Source organism: Lissotriton helveticus, chromosome 4_1 (assembly GCF_964261635.1).
Source record: "Lissotriton helveticus chromosome 4_1, aLisHel1.1, whole genome shotgun sequence".
Classification (NCBI taxonomy): domain Eukaryota; kingdom Metazoa; phylum Chordata; class Amphibia; order Caudata; family Salamandridae; genus Lissotriton; species Lissotriton helveticus.
Genome location: NC_136063.1, coordinates 204,744,165 through 204,762,559, shown reverse-complemented (window position 1 = coordinate 204,762,559; position 18,395 = coordinate 204,744,165). Strand labels below are relative to the sequence as shown.

At 49.4% G+C, this 18,395-nt stretch overlaps 1 protein-coding gene across 1 annotated transcript in view; it reads right to left on the bottom strand.

Moving 5' to 3' along the window:
- The window catches only part of TRAPPC9 (trafficking protein particle complex subunit 9), a 2,424,721-nt gene that overhangs the window by 2,308,383 nt on the left and 97,943 nt on the right, over nt 1-18,395 (bottom strand). Inside the window, exon 2 of the mRNA XM_078686702.1 lies at nt 16,056-16,653. Within this exon, the coding sequence (XP_078542828.1) occupies nt 16,056-16,636 (581 nt within the window). The 5' untranslated portion in view covers nt 16,637-16,653. The remainder of the gene's footprint in view (nt 1-16,055; nt 16,654-18,395) is intronic.

The following is an 18,395-nucleotide window of genomic DNA, read 5'->3' as shown; positions in this document are numbered from 1 at the left end:
ATTGATGGGCTGCCATTGACGTTGCGGCAAGGAGGCTTAAATCTGTGGGGACGGCACGGCGAGCAGGGACTGAGCCCTGGGCGACGGTGTGCGCCAGAACAACGGTGGGCATGCTTGTGGTTGCTGACCGTGTGCCCAGGATTTGAGGTGGGGCAGCCAGAGACTGTTGGTCTGGGACCCAGACCATGGTGATGTACACTCAGGAAAGTGATGGCCTAGGGGACCAAGTGGACAGTTGAGCGCCACACTGTGTAGCACCACGAGCTGAGAGGAGCAACCAGGGGAGTGACCTGGGCATATTGAGGGCTGACTGGCAGCTGGCCCTCTACGGCGGAGGACGAGCGGGGCACTTCGAGGCGTGGACCATTGCGAAGACTCTCCGGTGGCGGAGGAGGATGGGGGAAGATGAAGAACGGCACCGGCTTGGAGTTTTTAGACTGCAAGGAGGACGACCATGGGCAAGCCACGGGGCAAACAGGGGCGGGGGGTGTACCCCTGGAACAAGAGGAAGAGGCGGTGGAACACCGCAAAACGGAGGCATCGGAGTCTCACCCAGAGAGGGATGTTGCAGCAACAGGTGGAGGTGATACTTAAAGCCATCCCGGACACTAGAGAAGCTCTTCAGAAGGATACGATACAGAAAAGGGGGGTGGTGATGAACAGAGTGTCTGAATTAAGCAGACCACTCTTACCCAGTCCAAAGATCAGGGCTTGATCCATCACCGTTATTTAGCTCACTGCCCCATCCCAGCTCAGAACCTGGCTATATGCAAATTAGTCTGTCCCTGGCCCAGTGCATCATGGGAACAGGGCAGACCAAACTACCAAGCCAATTCTTCACCAGAAAGGAAACAAGCTACCGGGGACCGGTTTCTGGCATTTCAGCCTCGTCGGCCCGGCTTGCTTGAATCCTGATGGAGCAGTGAGCAAGGGACTCATGTCTGAGTATACCCTGCCACACCTATAGTGGCCAAAAACGATACAGAAAAGGGGGTGGTGATGAACAGAGTGTCTGAATTAAGCAGACCACTCTTACCCAGTCCAAAGATCAGGGCTTGATCCTTCACCGTTATTTAGCTCACTGCCCCATCCCAGCTCAGAACCTGGCTATATGCAAATTAGTCTGTCCCTGGCCCAGTGCATCATGGGAACAGGGCAGACCAAACTACCAAGCCAATTCTTCACCAGAAAGAAGACAAGCTACCGGGGACCGGTTTCTGGCATTTCAGCCTCGTCGGCCCGGCTTGCTTGAATCCTGATGGAGCAGTGAGCAAGGGACTCATGTCTGAGTATACCCTGCCGCACCTATAGTGGCCAAAAACGATACAGAAAAGGGGGTGGTGATGAACAGAGTGTCTGAATTAAGCATACCACTCTTACCCAGTCCAAAGATCAGGGCTTGATCCACCCCTAGTTGTTAAATATTTTGTCCATCCCAAGCAAGCCGGGCCGACGACGGCTGAAATGCCAGAAACCGGTCCCCGGAAGCTTGTTTCCTTCCCAGTGTAAGAATTGGCTTGGTAGTTTGGTTTGCCCTGTTCCCATCATGCACTGGGACAGGAACAGACTAATTTGCATATAGCCAGGTTCTGAACTGGGATGGTGCAGTGAGCTAAAAAACGGTGTTGGATCTAGCCCTGATCTCTTGACTGGGTGAGAGTATTCTGCTTAATTCAGAAACTCTGTCCATCACCACCCCTTGTTGTTAAATATTTAGTCCACCCTAAGCGTGGAAGGGTATACTCAGATGTGAGTCCCTTGCTCATTGCACCATCAGGATTCAAGCAAGCCGGGCCGACGACGGCTGAAATGCCAGAAACCGGTCCCCGGAAGCTTGTTTCCTTCCCAGTGTAAGAATTGGCTTGGTAGTTTGGTTTGCCCTGTTCCCATCATGCACTGGGACAGGAACAGACTAATTTGCATATAGCCAGGTTCTGAACTGGGATGGTGCAGTGAGCTAAAAAATGGTGTTGGATCTAGCCCTGATCTCTTGACTGGGTGAGATTATTCTGCTTGATTCAGAAACTCTGTCCATCACCACCCCTTGTTGTTAAATATTTTGTCCACCCTAAGCGTGGAAGGGTATACTCAGATGTGAGTCCCTTGCTCATTGCACCATCAGGATTCAAGCAAGCCGGGCTGACGACGGCTGAAATGCCAGAAACCGGTCCCCGGAAGCTTGTTTCCTTCCCAGTGTAAGAATTGGCTTGGTAGTTTGGTTTGCCCTGTTCCCATCATGCACTGGGACAGGAACAGACTAATTTGCATATAGCCAGGTTCTGAACTGGGATGGTGCAGTGAGCTAAAAAACGGTGTTGGTTCTAGCCCTGATCTCTTGACTGGGTGAGAGTATTCTGCTTAATTCAGAAACTCTGTCCATCACCACCCCTTGTTGTTAAATATTTTGTCCACCCTAAGCGTGGAAGGGTATACTCAGATGTGAGTCCCTTGCTCATTGCACCATCAGGATTCAAGCAAGCCGGGCCGACGACGGCTGAAATGCCAGAAACCGGTCCCCGGAAGCTTGTTTCCTTCCCAGTGTAAGAATTGGCTTGGTAGTTTGGTTTGCCCTGTTCCCATCATGCACTGGGACAGGAACAGACTAATTTGCATATAGCCAGGTTCTGAACTGGGATGGTGCAGTGAGCTAAAAAACGGTGTTGGATCTAGCCCTGAACTCTTGACTGGGTGAGAGTATTCTGCTTAATTCAGAAACTCTGTCCATCACCACCCCTTGTTGTTAAATACTTTGTCCACCCTAAGCGTGGAAGGGTATACTCAGATGTGAGTCCCTTGCTCATTGCACCATCAGGATTCAAGCAAGCCGGGCCGACGACGGCTGAAATGCCAGAAACCGGTCCCCGGAAGCTTGTTTCCTTCCCAGTGTAAGAATTGGCTTGGTAGTTTGGTTTGCCCTGTTCCCATCATGCACTGGGACAGGAACAGACTAATTTGCATATAGCCAGGTTCTGAACTGGGATGGTGCAGTGAGCTAAAAAATGGTGTTGGATCTAGCCCTGATCTCTTGACTGGGTGAGAGTATTTTGCTTAATTCAGAAACTCTGTCCATCACCACCCCTTGTTGTTAAATATTTTGTCCACCCTAAGCGTGGAAGGGTATACTCAGATGTGAGTCCCTTGCTCATTGCACCATCAGGATTCAAGCAAGCCGGGCCGACGACGGCTGAAATGCCAGTAACTGGTCCCCGGAAGCTTGTTTCCTTCCCAGTGTAAGAATTGGCTTGGTAGTTTAGTTTGCCCTGTTCCCATCATGCACTGGGACAGGAACAGACTAATTTGCATATAGCCAGGTTCTGAACTGGAATGGTGCAGTGAGCTAAAAAACGGTGTTGGATCTAGCCCTGATCTCTTGACTGGGTGAGAGTATTCTGCTTAATTCAGAAACTCTGTCCATCACCACCCCTTGTTGTTAAATATTTTGTCCACCCTAAGCGTGGAAGGGTATACTCAGATGTGAGTCCCTTGCTCATTGCACCATCAGGATTCAAGCAAGCCGGGCCGACGACGGCTGAAATGCCAGAAACCGGTCCCCGGAAGCTTGTTTCTTTCCCAGTGTAAGAATTGGCTTGGTAGTTTGGTTTGCCCTGTTCCCATCATGCACTGGGACAGGAACAGACTAATTTGCATATAGCCAGGTTCTGAACTGGGATGGTGCAGTGAGCTAAAAAACGGTGTTGGATCTAGCCCTGATCTCTTGACTGGGTGAGAGTATTCTGCTTAACTCAGAAACTCTGTCCATCACCACCCCTTGTTGTTAAATATTTTGTCCACCCTAAGCGTGGAAGGGTATACTCAGATGTGAGTCCCTTGCTCATTGCACCATCAGGATTCAAGCAAGCCGGGCTGACGACGGCTGAAATGCCAGAAACCGGTCCCCGGAAGCTTGTTTCCTTCCCAGTGTAAGAATTGGCTTGGTAGTTTGGTTTGCCCTGTTCCCATCATGCACTGGGACAGGAACAGACTAATTTGCATATAGCCAGGTTCTGAACTGGGATGGTGCAGTGAGCTAAAAAACGGTGTTGGATCTAGCCCTGATCTCTTGACTGGGTGAGAGTATTCTGCTTAATTCAGAAACTCTGTCCATCACCACCCCTTGTTGTTAAATATTTTGTCCACCCTAAGCGTGGAAGGGTATACTCAGATGTGAGTCCCTTGCTCATTGCACCATCAGGATTCAAGCAAGCCGGGCCGACGACGGCTGAAATGCCAGAAACCGGTCCCCGGAAGCTTGTTTCCTTCCCATTGTAAGAATTGGCTTGGTAGTTTGGTTTGCCCTGTTCCCATCATGCACTGGGACAGGAACAGACTAATTTGCATATAGCCAGGTTCTGAACTGGGATGGTGCAGTGAGCTAAAAAACGGCGTTGGATCTAGCCCTGATCTTTTGACTGGGTGAGAGTATTCTGCTTAATTCAGAAACTCTGTCCATCACCACCCCTTGTTGTTAAATACTTCAGAAGGATATAGCATAGGTGTCCCTGGGGCTGGGCATTCTCCGTGCTGATCACACAAAACTAATTAATTCAAAAGGTAATTACCTGGTCTTGATTAATTAAAGGCTGTTCTTTATTTAAAGCAGACGGTATACCTCGATACATCTATTCGTAGGTACTGACGTGTTTATCATCAACAATTTTTTACACATGTCAATTTCCACAATTGTTACTTTCAAAATGATTAAGTTGTCCTACCTGGTCGTGTAAGGACAAGACCCCCCTTCGGTTACGGATCACACAAAACTGGCAGACCGGGTGAAAATAACCGAAGTCACGCTGGGAGATCTGGAGCCGGCGCACAAAGCTCTTGAGGCATAGATGGGGGACGTGCGCCGACGCCTGCAAGCCTTGGAGAAGAGGGCGGAGGATGCCGAGGGGAGGAACAGAAGGAATAATGTAGGCGTGGTGGGCCTGCCTGAAGGAGTGGAAGGAGACAGTATGGTGGACTATCTGGAGGCCGCGTTGAAGACGGAAGTTGCGCCAGAGGGACTATCCTCTTTCTTTGCCCTGGAGAGGGCGCATAGGGTGCCGGCGCGCCCATTAAACCCTGGGAGTCCGCCCAGACCTGTTGTGGCATGCCTATTACACTACAGAGATAGAGACCTGCTTCTGAACAGAACGCGCACCGTGGGCCCCTTCAGGGTGGAAAATGGCCCTGTGACGTTGTTTCCTGACTATACGTTCGAGGTGCAGCAGGCCTCCTTCCTGGAAATATAGAAGGCACTCCACACAGAAGGGTTACAATAATCCCTGATGTTTCCAGCGCGATTGAGGGAGGCCTTGGACAACAAGACCTTTTTCTTTAGCACCCCTGAGGAAGCATGGGACTGGCTGGAATCCTACAGGACAGGACAGGGAGAGGCTGGCCGTGGCTCGGAGGCTGCCTGGGGGGCCCCGCGCCCTCCCCGACCAAGGCGCACTGGAAGGCGGAGGCTCAGATCCCAGAAGCCGACGGTCTCTCAGACGGAGACAGAACGCTTAGCAGCGCTGAAAGCAGTGACAGAGATATCTCATGAACAGGAGCCGGAACAGGGGGGCGCGACTGACCCCGAGAAGGGATCGGCCGGGTCGGCGTCTGAAGAATCGGACTCGGCGAGTGTTACTATGCGTCATGTCACTCCAGGGACTGCTGATGAGATTGCTGATGCATAGTACAGTAAGACCCTTTCCAACACTGGAGGGTGCTGTTGGTTACAAACATTATTCCTCTTTTCTTTTTGTTGTTGTATTATAGGATGTGATGTGGTGGAGGTGGGGGGGTGGATAGGGAGGAGTTCCCTTAATTCGGGGGTCTACAGTGGTGCTGTAGCATTAGCGGGGATGGGGGTAAGGCGTGAGATGGTTGACAGAGTTGGAATCGGGCCGTGTGGTACTTGGCCACTTCCCCTCTATTGTGAGTAGAGATCCATGGTAGCTACCGGGGAAACGGTTTAGTTGAGAGTTTGGATGGGTCCTGCTTTGTTGGGACCTGTTCTGGGGTGGGGCTGTTGGGGACAGTTAAATGGTTTGATTGGAGTTGTGGGGGCTGCCGCTGTGTCAGTGGGGAAAGTGCAGAGGTACTGAGGGATAACGGATCAACATGGGGACAATACTTGATTTTAAATGCCGGACGTGGAACGTGAGAGCGATGTATACGATGAGAAAGTGCCACAGGGTACACGCTTATTTGATATTGAGAGGGGTGCCGTGGCCTTTCTGTAGGAAACCCACATTAATAAAGCGGAGGGCAGCGCATTGCAACTTAGATAGCGTCGCAAGTTTATTGTACAACATATTCGTGTTTGCGAGGGGGTCGCTCATATGGGTTACGGCAGAAGTAGCCTTCCAGATGACCCGCCAATTTGTTGACCCGGACGGGAGGTTTGTGGTGGTGGGGGGGCATCTGAACGGCCTGGATGTAACATTGTGTAGCATATACGCCCCTAATGTTGAGCAGGTGGCCTTTTTTGAACGGTTGTCGGGAAAACTGGCGCCTTACCTGACCGGATCTGTGATATTGGGAGGGGACTTTAATTCGATAGCTGATGTTGTTATGGATCGGTCACACCCATTATTGCCGGAGGCTCCGACACACAGGATTGCTAGCGCCAGGAGGGATTGGCAGGAGAAGTGGGGGCTTGTAGACACATGGCGAATGCAACACCTAGACGACCATGACTATTATTTCTTCTCAGCCTTGCACGACTTGCATGTGCGCCTGGATGCAATATTATGCACTCCGGATGTACATGCAAAAGTTCTTAACAGTGAGTATTTGGCGAGAACGCTCTCGGATCATAATCCGCTATTGCTAACGATTAGCTGGGTTCGAGAGAGACCTGCGATACCACTGTGGCGACTACGCCCAGAGGTGCTGGAGGACGTGGCCTTCCGTAAGGATATAGACGCGGGCATTAAACAGTTTTTACAGAAAATGGGGGGACGGCATCTAATATAGCGATGGAGTGAGACGCCTTCAACGTGGTGACGAGAGGATTGTGCATTTCTAAATCGGCGGGAGTCCGGAGGACGGTGCTAAATGAGGTGGAAGCAGCAGAAAACAGGTTGCACAAAGTTGAGAGGGAGAGGCCAGAGCACCCCGAGCAGCAGGAAGAAATGGTGGGGGCCAGGGAAGAGGTGGCGACTCAGATAGAGAGATTACGATGCTATGATCACAGGGCTTATCTGGCACGGGCGCATGCAGAGCGGGACAAGGCGAGCACGTTGCTTGCTTGGTTGGCTAATCCGGCGCCTCGGGCACACCTATCTTGGCGTTAAATTAATCGTTGGGAACACCGTTCTACACCCACAGAGGGATTAACGATTTGTTCTTAGAGTATTGCGAGGGCTTATATAGGAGTCGGTTGGAGGGCACTGGCGAAGTCCCGGAAGACTTCATGGCCGATATTACCCTGCCCCAGCTGGAAGAGGAACAAGCGCAATCGTTGGGGCAAGACGTTAAATACATGGCTCGTAATAAAACACCGGGTACTGACAGTCTGCCCATTGACTTTTATTCCACTTATATTGATTTACTTGCTCCGCAATTGGTGGTGGTTTATAAAGAGGCGCGGGCCAAGGGGAGGCTCCCAGCTTCCATGAGCAAGGCCATTGTTATCCCACTTCCGAAACCAGGAAGGGACCCATTAGACAGATCGTCGTATCGCCCGTTATCTATGCTGACATCTGACTATAAGATATTAAGCAGAATTCTGGCGACTCGGCTCTTACCCTACATGGTACAACGGTCCACTGTGACCAGGCGGGCTTTATCCCGACCTGGTGTATGGCTGTTAATGTGCGACGCTTACTTCCCATACTGGACGCAGATCATAGGGATGCTCCAAATGCTTCAGTATTGTCGGCGGACATAGAGAAGGCATTTGATAGCCTGGAGTGGCCTTATTTGTACCGAGTAATGCGTGCATTCGGCCTTGGGGTGGCATTTGTGGGATGGGCGGGATTATTGTATAGGGCGGCTACTGATAGGGTGCAGACGGGGATGGTGATATCCTCCCCCTGCTCAGTAGAAAGAAGAAGGCAACAGGGATGTCCATTGTCCCCACTGCTGTTTGCATTGGCCATCGAACCGTTGGCTGAGCATGCTAGGAGGGGGTGGTACTATAGGGGCCTGACCTTGCAAGGCGAGGAACTGTGGAAAATTAGTACGATTTTGGTAAACATTATCTGCGCCATCTTGCCTTTCCCCCTGATGCCACACTTTTTGTCGTGCGCGCCCGCCATTTTAGGTGCCTCGATCAGAACAGCCCTTTTGCATGCCACAGGCCCCCGACATAGCCCTTCGCCCTCACCAAGCCTGCACGCTGACCAACCCCCCTTGCTCGCACCTGCCTTGAGTCATAAACCCCTCTTCAGCGCAGCTCTGCCTCAAAGCCCCATCCTGTTCCCAGCGCGACACCTCCCTTCGTTCCTTTCATAGTCCCAGATCCTTTGATGCAAAGACCCCTTTCCTGTGCCCGCTTGTCTTCCTCGTTCCCAGGCTAACACCTAGCCCTGCCGATACTGTTTGTTGCCCCTCCCCGTACAGTAGAAAGCTTCCCTCGTCAAAGGACCCCCGAGTTGATCAAAGCCCCCACCCTATGAGATCCGATCGAACCCCCACATTCCGCGAATCGGCGGAATATCCAGCTGCGCGATAATCAGCACCTGTTGTGACCGGGGTGGGGACTTCAACTGTAAATATGTGTGGGAACGGGCTTGGAGCGGGGATTCCGAGAAAGTCTTTCCGTACATCAAAGTATTTCCAAGAATGTGTTATATGTAATAAAGCTATAAACCTGTATATAAGAGGCCAGTCCTCAGAGATGTAGTTAGAGCACCTCGTGACGATATTTGCTGTCCGAACCGATGTGTTCTCCTCCGGAGAGAATAAACCTTGTTTCCTGACTTCCCGTCTCCAGCGCCTGCCTCTTCATTGGTTAATATTCTGTGGGTTCAAGTGGCGACACCGCCGGGCAATACTTAAGGATCTTGTTCACCAGTTGTCCGTGACCCTTTTTTACAGAACTGTATATATCTCTGTAAGGCTGACGATCTACTTGTCTTCTTGGCTGACACTGGAGAGGCACTGGAGGGGACGACGAGCCTGCTGAGGATATTTGGGGGGATTTCGGGGCACCTGCTGATTTACTGGACGGGAACGTGGGAAGGGCTTCACGGGGACTGCCAGGTAACTTGGCCTTTTGGAGCACTCTCCCACTGTGTGGCTGGCAGGGTGGCACTCCCGAAGATGGTGGCGCTCCCCCGCTTGCTATATTATTTTAAGACATTGCCATTGTGGATACCAGGGGCCATCTTCAAGCAGATCAGATCCATAGTTAGCGGTTTCATAAGGGGACACGGGAGACGGCGGGTGGGTTTGCCTACAATGATGAGGCCGCGGTCGGATGGGGGTTTAGCGGTACCGGACTTTCAATTTTATTACTGGACGGCTCAGCTGCAATGGCTTACTCAGGCGGTGGTTCTGAAGTTCAGGGGTCCAGAGGTCCGGTGGATACAGCTCCACGTGCTATTGTTTACAATATTACAGCAGGGTCTGCATGCCGGGTCACTAACCGCGGAAGAGCGGACACTGAGACAGTGTTGGAACCAGAGCCAGCGTAGAGCGGGCATTAGTCGCCCGTATGCTCCGGAGATACCCCTGGACATGTGTACTGCCCTACCGCATGGAGGGGATTGGTCGGCACTGGCAGACTGGGAGACGATGGGAGTCCAGGTGCTGGGGGATTTGTATGACGATGGGGTATTATTGCCTTTTCAAACGCTACACGAAAGGTACGACCTGCCGCGAGGGGATTATTTATTGCATGCAGCCCTGGTCTCAGCGATACAATGCCACTGGAAGGGAGGGCTATTGGAACCACAGACCTCTATAGCATGTCAATATGTAGTGATGGCGGCGGGAATGTTTAAGCGGTCACTTGTATTTACAGGCGACTGGTCACTGAAGGCCTGCAACCTTTGCAAGACCTGCAGAGAAAGTGGGAGGTGGACCTTGAGAAGGAAATACCGGATGCTATGTGGGCGCAGTTGACCCGGAGGGCTTGGAAGAGTTCTAGAAACGCTAGGTTTCAATTAATACATTTCTTTATACTGCATAGGGCCTATTTGACGCCGGCCAAGATTAATCGGTATTTCCAGATAGAAACGGCCCATTGCCCGCGCTGTAACCTGGAGGGGGCAGAGCAGCACCATATGTTGTGGAGCTGCGGACAGTTAGAAATGTACAGGCAGGTGGTTGGCCTGCTATGTGGAGTCACATAGCGACAAATAGAGGCTGACATAGGCACCTGTATTTTGCATTGGTTTCCTCATACTCCCAAAACGAAAATCACTAGCAAGTTTATAGATCTAGGTCTGCTACTGGCTAAGAGAGAGATCACGGCCCAATGGAAGTCACGGCGACGGTCTAGCATAGGGAAGTGGAAATCAGAACTACTTACGTGGGCTAGGAGTGAGGGCACAGTTAGATTGCAGCAGGCTATACGCACTAATAATGAGAAGGCGATGCAGGCAGCAAGGGCGTGGGAGGCACTAGTGATAACGCTGCAGATTCCAGAGACTGGCTCGGAAGGGGATCCAGTTGGGGAGAGTCTGATGGCTCCCCATGAGGAACCAAGAACTGAGATAGGAATATAGATCTAGCCCTGTGACAATGGAATGGGGGGTTCAGAGGAGTACCGGGACCAAGAGGTACTGTCCACCCACCGTCCCGAATCAACACGAGAAGGAACGTATGTTGTTACTATAATAGGTGATTAGGGGTTCGGACACACTGGCGGCAGTGGGATGGGGGAGGGTGTTTGATTGTGATGGCTTATTGTAAATTATACGACTTGTATTGGTAATTGAAGGCATTTAAGAACCTAACACCCTGTTTTATTACAGCACTCATGAGCTCTTTGGGAAGATTATCGCGGATGGGATAATACTGTATTAACATTGTAAAATAATAGTGGCTTAGTGAGGAAGGTCATTAGGGTGCTGGGATGGATAATATGATGAGAATTATGGAAGGTGATCATTGTTGTACACTGGCCATGTGCTGATTTGTAACTTAATAAAAAATAAAAAAAATAGATTAAAAAAAATATATATATGTTTATTTTTCTTACTAACAATTGCTGGATGAAAGCCAACTGTAGAACCCTCTACACCAGGTTCACCAACCATCCAGAACTCTGCAACCAGACTCATTCTCAACCTCCACACAGAACTCGCATCACGCCACACCACAGGGAGCTCCACTGGCTCCAGGTAAACAAACATGCTCATTTCAAAAGTCCTCACATACATATTCAAGCCACTACAAAACTGAACCCCCATCTATCTGAACAGTCGCACCCCCATCTCTACCCACCCAGGCTCCTCGGCACAGCAGGACTCTTACTTACACACATCCCACGCATAAACGGAACCAGGTCAGGAGGATGGGCGTTCTCTTACATCGCTTCTAAAGCGTGAAATCCACATCAGAGCCTGTTCCTCGCTTCTTGAATCTTGCAAAACCTGGCTTTTCAATTAATGTTATGTTATATAGAATTTATAAAGTGCAGCTTTCACTCCGAGGAGCATCATGGCTCTATTCGGGTCCCCACATAAAGTAAAGGCATAGCTCAGAGAGCTCAGATAAGTGAGACGCATAAAGCGTCGGGAGCACCAAAAATCCAAGTTTACAGGGCTTTTCTGAAGTTAGTCTCTGTTTCAATGAAACGAAGTTGACTAGGAAGAAGGTTCCAGGCTTTGGTCCCTAGGACGGCAACTGATTGGCCACCCTTGGTGATGCACCTTAAGCTAGGGGGCTTAAGGAGGTTGGATGACGAGGATCTGAGGGGGCCCTGCGTCACATAGGGAGTGAGCCTGGACCTTAGGTATTTAGGTTCCGAGGATCTGAAAGCTCTATCAGTAATTACCATGATCTTGAACAGGACGCTTTTGTGGATAGGCAGCCAGTGTAATGATTCTAGGGCAGCTGAGGCTAGGGACACACACGCTTAGCGGCAGGATTACCCTCGTGGGAGACAGTGCACTTTAAAAATACACTTGACATAACAATTGCTTCCTTGCAACAAGTCACTGTAATGCGAGGATGATGCAACACAGATCCCATCTTCAATGCCGAGGACGTTGCCATCAACAAGTGAGCAGTGATACGGCTCGTCCTGCAATCAGAGGACATTGATAAGACTTACTCAGCTATCACAACTAATTTCTGCTTCAATGCGCTTTATGTTCAAGCGGCGCTTGATTTTTAATAGTGTCTGGGGGTCACCAATGAAAACAACAACTGGATTTAGACGTAAAAACGTTAAACAAGCACAAAGCCACTCTTCCTTACACAATCTCAAAGCAATTCTACATGCCAATCCCCAGTCTATTCGTGTGTGACACATGTAATAATTTACCATCGATGGCGTAAATCCCATTAAGTTAATTATGCTGAGGTACAGATCTGTATCACAGCCACACACATCAGATCAGCGTCAGATCAGCATCAGCTGGTGAAAACACAATTTCACACTGAAAATCTACTCCACGACCACGGGAGGTCGCTATCCTTCCAAATATTAATGTCGCTCGAATAGGTCCTTAATTCTCTCACACCGAATAGGAGTGGAATGCATTGTATTTCTTCTCTTCATCTCCTTGAGTGTCTGGAACAAATGACGGCAGAGGCAGAAAACCATGTATCATTGCGATTAGGCCGAACAATTCGGCAAGCTGAGAGGTTGAAAATACCCATGGATACATATGTTTAATAAAGAAGACTCCTGTGTGTGGGAGAGAGTGAGAGAGTGTTGCAAGAGTGACAGAGGTTATTCTAAACATTGAGACACCTTATATTATATTTTGTTTTTATCACAGGAACACACCACCTCCTATTAGTCAACCACCATCAACGCGGTATACTACAAGTCATTTTATCGTGATGCTGTAAAAATGTATGATCAGGTAAAAGCTACAATTCTCCAGACCTTATACCTTTAGGTTTTACCTTTGCGATTATATATTGATACCAACAGTCCTCTTTGCATTATATCGTTCATTCAGGATTGATTTTACTCATCAATTGTTCACATATGAACAACACCATACGCATAGAGGTGGTTACTACGGCGCCATATCTCCTCATTAGGCGTGCATAATTTTGAGGTAACAATGACATATCAAATAAACCTTACTTAGATTATCTGGTTGTTCTGTTTGCGGTTTACCACGTCATTATTCTTGTGATTTCACAGGTTTACTTATCCCACAGAGGAATGTAACCGGAAACATCTTTTTCCGACAATTTTAATATACTGATCCTAAAAAGTATAAATGAAACATTTGCATAGGCACTTTTCATCACCTCTGTTGTCATAGGAACAACAATGGGAATTTTGGCTTTTTTCTTTCCCTTGGTTCGAATTCACTTTCTCATTATTCTTTATTTTTCTGTTCTTTTCTTAATGTTTTAAAAAATAAGGTTATCAATGAAGGTATATAAATAATTATCTGTATAGTGAATCTTGGTCAGTATGTGTATTTCTTTAGAGAGTAACGTACCATAGTTGTTTTAATTGAATGCAAAATTATCAACACATGTACTGTTACTTAGCGTAATCTTTTTTATCAATTTCAGGTGTTGTGTGGCTATTCCTGACGAAGGCGTGTTTCACGCCGAAACACACGAAGACTTATTATTCATTTGCCAAAGTATTGTGTTTTTATATTACATTTTCAGCTTAGCAATATTATGTGTATAGCATAAGTTTAGAGAAATAATTGTGTCAATAAACTTGTGTTTTTAATCTGTACAATGAAATCATATGATCTAAATTTTGAAGAATTTTTCATTAAAATTTTGCATTTTTTATAGTTGGGTCGCTACATTGTCTCTATTTTCAGTACATTCAGAATGAGGAATGTTGTTTAATTATATTGCCTAGGAATGTATTTTTCATTGTATATGGCTAAATTATAACATTTTAGTATACTAGGAAAACGGCACTACACGTACTAATGGGGAAACCATGTTAAAGTTCAGATGTACATCAGAGTTGATGTTGTTTTTGTCCTTGTTCACATGAACTCAGAAAGAGTCCTTTCTGTAGTACAGTGGTAGAGTAGAAGGAGTCTGTCCAGTTAGGTAGCGGACAGAGAGACCATCCTGGGCTTCCTCTTGCACATTAAGGTACCATTAGCCAAATAGTTTCAACGCCTCGGAGCCAGCTAACACATGCTAGCCTAGATGACCCCCATCTTCTTTAAACTCAGTCCAACCAAGTCCAAATGCGTCTTGATCAAAGACCGCACACTTGAACCACAGATCCCGGAACTGCTAAAGTGCGTGGACATCAGTGGCTTTTCATCTGCCCTTATATCCTTTCAGTTTACAAACCCAAACCAAGTTAAGATCATTTTGCCAGTATAATACTCAATCCTGGAACCTTTAGCCAGGATGGACTCTTTAAGTAAAGACTTCAGAGTATTTTTAGATTAAGAATGTAGTTCTTAGAAAGGTTTAAATTAAGATTTGTGACTGATAGAACATATTTTGCTTTAATCATGCTGCTCCTTAAAAAGTGATGCAATGTTCTAGGGTTTTTCTAATAATGCCAGGGAAAAAACTAAGAAAAAAAAAAATATATATTTACCTTATTGAACTAGGTCACTGAACTGGCCTGAATTAAGAGGCAGACAGCCCGAAGCATAAACGGCCTTGAATCTAAAGCAGCCAGTTGTTGAGAATGGATCACAAAATGCAGTTTAAGTTAGAAGTTAGCAGACTTAGTGTCAGAAAAAGAAGGGTGTTCACTGGCAGCGACTGCCATTACATTAGAATTTTTTTTATTGGAACGTATGGTGCCAATAGAGATTAACGCATGCAAATGGATGCAGACGGGTGTGGGCAAAGCAAAGGAATAAAGGAGAGAAAAGAGTGAATATTGTGGATTGGCTCATTCTGTTGAGGATCATTTTAAAGAGGAGAACGTAAACCCCCCTTGATATGGTACTGAGAAAGCCTACCCTCTTTCAAATGTCAGGCAGTCAAACACCATTAACCTACATAGAGTGTATTGTGTCATTTAGGCACAGAATAACCATCTAGGAAACATGTCAACATGTGTAATTTGTCCAAAACCACCTAGCACATACAAACCATTATCTGAGCATCAGCCTTTCAAGAGATTCTCTAGACTGTCTTTAGGCAGTCTCTAATCAACAACCTGGAAGGAGGGAGCTCCACTATTGAGCCTGGAAAAATATGACAATAATTCTCTGAACTCTTGAGTATACATTGTTCTTTTCATCATTTATTGTCCCATCAGTCCAAAAAGTTGCTAATTACAGACAGGTCATTCAAGTGAGGACACCATCTCAATAAAAATGGTTGTACAAGCCCATGTTCTATAGCCCAGAGTGGATCACAGCAGATACACCATACCAAGCAATGAGCGACTCCCACTGGCCAACATCTACCTTCACAGCCCCTCACCGGATTACACAACGTAAATAAAAGTATGGGTTATGTCTGCCCTCTTTTAACTCTACAGAACCATAGCTACATAGGGGTGTACAACACTACCTACCTTTAATAATAATCCACATTTGTAAAGCGCACAATCACCCGTAAGGGTCTCTAGGCGCTGGGGGCCGTCGGGAAGATTAAGCAAGCTATTGCCCAGAGTCACATGGTGCTGGGCTAATCTGCCGCCGGTGCCGGGGATCGAACCGTGATCCCCAGATTCCGGAGTCAGTCGCCCTGGCCGCGGCGCCACACCTCTTCCACCTTTGGTAAAATGACTCCTCTGCCCCGCTGGCGATACCGCAGATTTACAAAAATGATGCCATAAACCACATAGATCAGCAGGCAGAGTCCATCACAGATAGTTAGTAACTGCATGGAATTTCCTTTTCATGTGTTTAAGCTAATCAACATATGTACAAACCAGAATAAATATCAACACAAAAAACAAATATATTTAAAAATGCTACAAACAAGTCCCACGTATCCTCAGAAACTGAAAGAACGACATTTATAGAATGACTCACCTATTATCAGTGTCAAGACCTACGAAGTCTTTCTTTTCAAAAGGAACACAAAGCAGAATCTTATCTCCAGACTTGTCGGTTGCCCGGTCGAGACGCTTGGATTCCAGCACGATGAAAAGAGATTCGATGAAATCTTCCACTCGCTTCTCTATGTTGTCGCATTCTTCATAGCTCGGGTAGAAAGCTACGTCGGTGCGGGGCTGGTCTGCGATCTCCCCCTGTAGCCCAAAGACGAAGAGCCGCGAGTCATACAGCGTGGAGCCATAGATCTCCTTCTGCAGGTGGAACTTCTCAAAGGTTTGGGGCCAGTCTTTGGTGTGGCTGCAGTCCGTGATGGTAATGAGTCCCACAACTTTACGGTGAGCTTGGAAATCGCCCCAGTCATTGTTTTCTGGAGGATAATGGTGGCGGTAGCGGATGTAGAGGACACGTTGGTTGTCACGGACACTGACCTGGGAAACAGTGGAAATTCTCTTAAATATCTTGAAGAAGCTCTCCTCTGGGATAACCCCAACAGGCTGAACTGCCACTAAGAGTGTTTGGTGGTCTTCAGCACACTGCAGATAATCTGGCACACTCATGGTCAAACCAGTGCAAGCTGAAAAATAGAGACAAAAGTGAGATGTTAAATGACATTTTGATACTAGACTCAACGAACAATCAATGCAAAGGATCGCAAGACTCCTTCAACATACGTATGAATCAATGTATTACTTACTTGACCTATATTCCCTGCCCTTTCCCTGCATGATATAGAGTCTGGTTCCCCTGCCATGAATGTGTGTACCTAGTATGCTGATTTTGTATGTTGACCTGGCCATGAAACTAATCTAATATACTAAGAGGCCTAGGAATGACCTATGACATGAGTAGGTCCTGGGTCTGTCCTGAAGGTGCGCACCAAGCACGCCCTCAAAAACTGTCCCTGGGGGGGCGTGGCCGAGACTGCGATGTGAGCAGACGCGTCTCGTGTGAGCTCCGTCGCCCCGCTGCTCCGCTAAGCCTGTTTAAGCGAAGTCCCGGGGGGCAACTGCTCCTGGGGATCCCCTGACCGCTGCCGCCCTGCTAGCGATCCCCTCCAGTGGCGGACTGCAGCCGTTGAGATCCACGCCACCGGAGATCAGAGCCCGGAGACCTCCGAGATCGGCCTCTGGCCGCCATCTTGCCGCGGGGTTTGCTGGCGGGACGCCTGTCCCGATCCCTGCGGAGTGGGTTGGAGTGACGGTCTGCGGGAGACACCGGAGGCCCCCTAACCCCTTCAGCGGCTGTGTCCCTGCAGCGGACCCCCATCGGCTGCCTGCACGGCTAATCTGGGGCTGCGGGTGCCGGACTGCCTCCAGCGACGGACGCAGCGACCGCCCGGACGCCACTGCTACGTGAGGCCCCGGCTTTGGCGGGAACACCAGGCCTGACCCGGAGAGATCACCGGAGGACCCTCCCGCGAGTGCCGACCACGACCTCCACACCCGTCGAGGGATCTCCCGGTGAGCTGCAGAGCGCCGCCCCCCCCTCCCCCTGTCTTTCCCTGGAGGGGCCCGGCGGTGGGGGGCCTGATCGCGGATCTGCCCGCCATCTTTGCCCCTAGGTGAGCTCTTGGCTGCAACGAATCTGGGCATCTGGGGAAAGTGACTTGGCTCCCCTGTACACGCGATCCCTGCCTGCGCTCCTTGCTACCCTGGACTCATCGGCGGCGGGCTGAGGGGCTGTTTGGGGATCGAGTGTGGGTGAGGCCCGGGCCTTGAGGGCCCCAGCGCTATAAGCCTCTGCTCCTGGCCGTTTCTCCCACACAGCCCTACCGGACCATTGCCTCAGCCACCTTCTGCCTAGCAGCCTGACGCCCCCGCCTATCGTTGGGTCGGTGGCGCTTTTGGGGGACCCCCTTGGCCGCACTCTCCGGTTACAGCCGCAGGACCACGCTGGCCCTGCCTCAGGCAGAACCAGGAGGCTGAGCCCCGCCGCAAGCCTTCGGTGGCTCTCTGCCTGTGGGCCCTGGACACAACTCATCGCGGGACATCCGCCGGCGGCGGCCCTCCGCCGCCCCCCCTGCCAGCGTACTTCCCTGCCTCCCCGGCTGGGCCGCCTTGCCTGCACAAGCGACCCCCCAGCGTCCTGGACCCCTGCTGCTCGGGCGAGCCTAACCTGCCACCAACGAGCCGGGCCTGCCCTACCTCGGGCTTGTGGAGGTTGTCCCTCGCCGTCTCCGGATTCCCGGCCTTGAACCCCTGATTGTAGGACCGGGACTGCTTGACCACCGGGGCGCCGGTGCGGCCTCCCTTGAACTTTTCTTCTTCACGACCCGGAGGCTCCACGCAGCAGCCTGCCCTACCTCTCACTATCCCT